The sequence below is a fragment of the Octopus bimaculoides genome, chromosome 22, assembly GCF_001194135.2.
Source record: "Octopus bimaculoides isolate UCB-OBI-ISO-001 chromosome 22, ASM119413v2, whole genome shotgun sequence".
NCBI lineage: Eukaryota > Metazoa > Mollusca > Cephalopoda > Octopoda > Octopodidae > Octopus > Octopus bimaculoides.
The window spans coordinates 27,854,398-27,855,650 of record NC_069002.1 but is presented as its reverse complement, the minus strand read 5'-3'; the positions used below and the strand labels follow the sequence as shown (position 1 = coordinate 27,855,650).

Sequence of the window (1,253 nt, the reverse complement as noted above, 5' to 3'; positions counted from 1 at the left end):
TACTGGGGGTCCATGAACTAAATTCAAAATTTCATTTATACATCAAAATCAAAATCAAATCAAGCCACAATCAAATGGAAATTGTAGTTGTGGCTGATGCCAGTGCCGCCTGACTGGCTCCCCGTGCTGGTGGCCCATAAAAAGCACCATCCGAATGTGGCCGATGCCAGCCCCCTCTGGCCCCCATGCCGGTGGCACATAAAAACCACCCACTACACTTTCAGAATGGTTGGCGTTAGGAAGGGCATCCAGCTGTAGAAACACTGCTAGATCAGATAGGAGCCTGGCATGGCCTCCTGATTTCCCAAACCCCAGTCGAACTGTCCAATCCATACCAGCATGGAAAACGGACATTAAACGATAATGATGATGATATATACGCATAAGAATAAGTATATTGAAAGGGGTCGATGGGAAAATTCATTTAAATAAAAGGGTTGGGAACCACTACTAGACCGCACGCCTTCACACATGTTGCTTTGATAAGTAGAAATCCAGTTGATCAGACAACAGACAAATTAAATGCTCATCATTAAAATTTGTTTTGTGTTTTTTCCGCTGAGTAAATGCATCAAGAATGGATTTCTTTTTGAATGTTTTCAGTCAACCAAAATCTGCAAGAATTAGTAAAGAAATGGCTGTTGATCCAGACTCCACAACCCTGGAAAGCTCAAAGTTGAAGAAGAAGAAAAGAGCAACGAAACGAAAGTCTGAAGGTAACATTGATAGTGATGACGATGATGGTACTGGAAAAGATCCAAAGGAAAAGAAGTGCAAGCGGGACTCTAAAAAGGTAAATTCTGTTTCAAAAAAATTACAAACAGTGGTGAGTGAGTGCCAACCATCTTCTTATATTGCATGTGCCTGGCTGTGTAATCTCAACCATATTTTGCCTATGCACCCCTTTGATCCCTGTCTCACTCTACCAGACCCCCATATTAAAAAAAAATCCTACTAAGAAATTTGTTTCCCAACCACATGGTTCCCGGTTCAGTCCCACTGAGTGGCACCTTAGGCGAGTGTCTTCTACTATAGCCTCAGGCCAACCAAAGCGTTGTGAGTGGATTTGGTAGATGGAAACTGAAAGAAGCCCATCGTGTATATATATGTATGTATGTGTTTGTTGTTTGTGTCTGTGTTTGTCCCCTCCCCCACCATCGCTTGACAACCGATGTCAGTGTGTTTACGTCCCCGTCACTTAGTGGCTTGGCAAAAAGAGACCGATAGACAGAGAGTAAGTCCTGGGGGCGATT

At 43.1% G+C, this 1,253-nt stretch overlaps 1 protein-coding gene across 1 annotated transcript in view; it reads left to right on the top strand.

Moving 5' to 3' along the window:
- LOC106881732 (protein RRP5 homolog) overlaps positions 1-1,253 on the top strand; it is an 11,599-nt gene that overhangs the window by 5,257 nt on the left and 5,089 nt on the right. The window contains exon 2 of the mRNA XM_052975762.1: positions 604-793. Within this exon, the coding sequence (XP_052831722.1) occupies positions 635-793 (159 nt within the window). The 5' untranslated portion in view covers positions 604-634. The remainder of the gene's footprint in view (positions 1-603; positions 794-1,253) is intronic.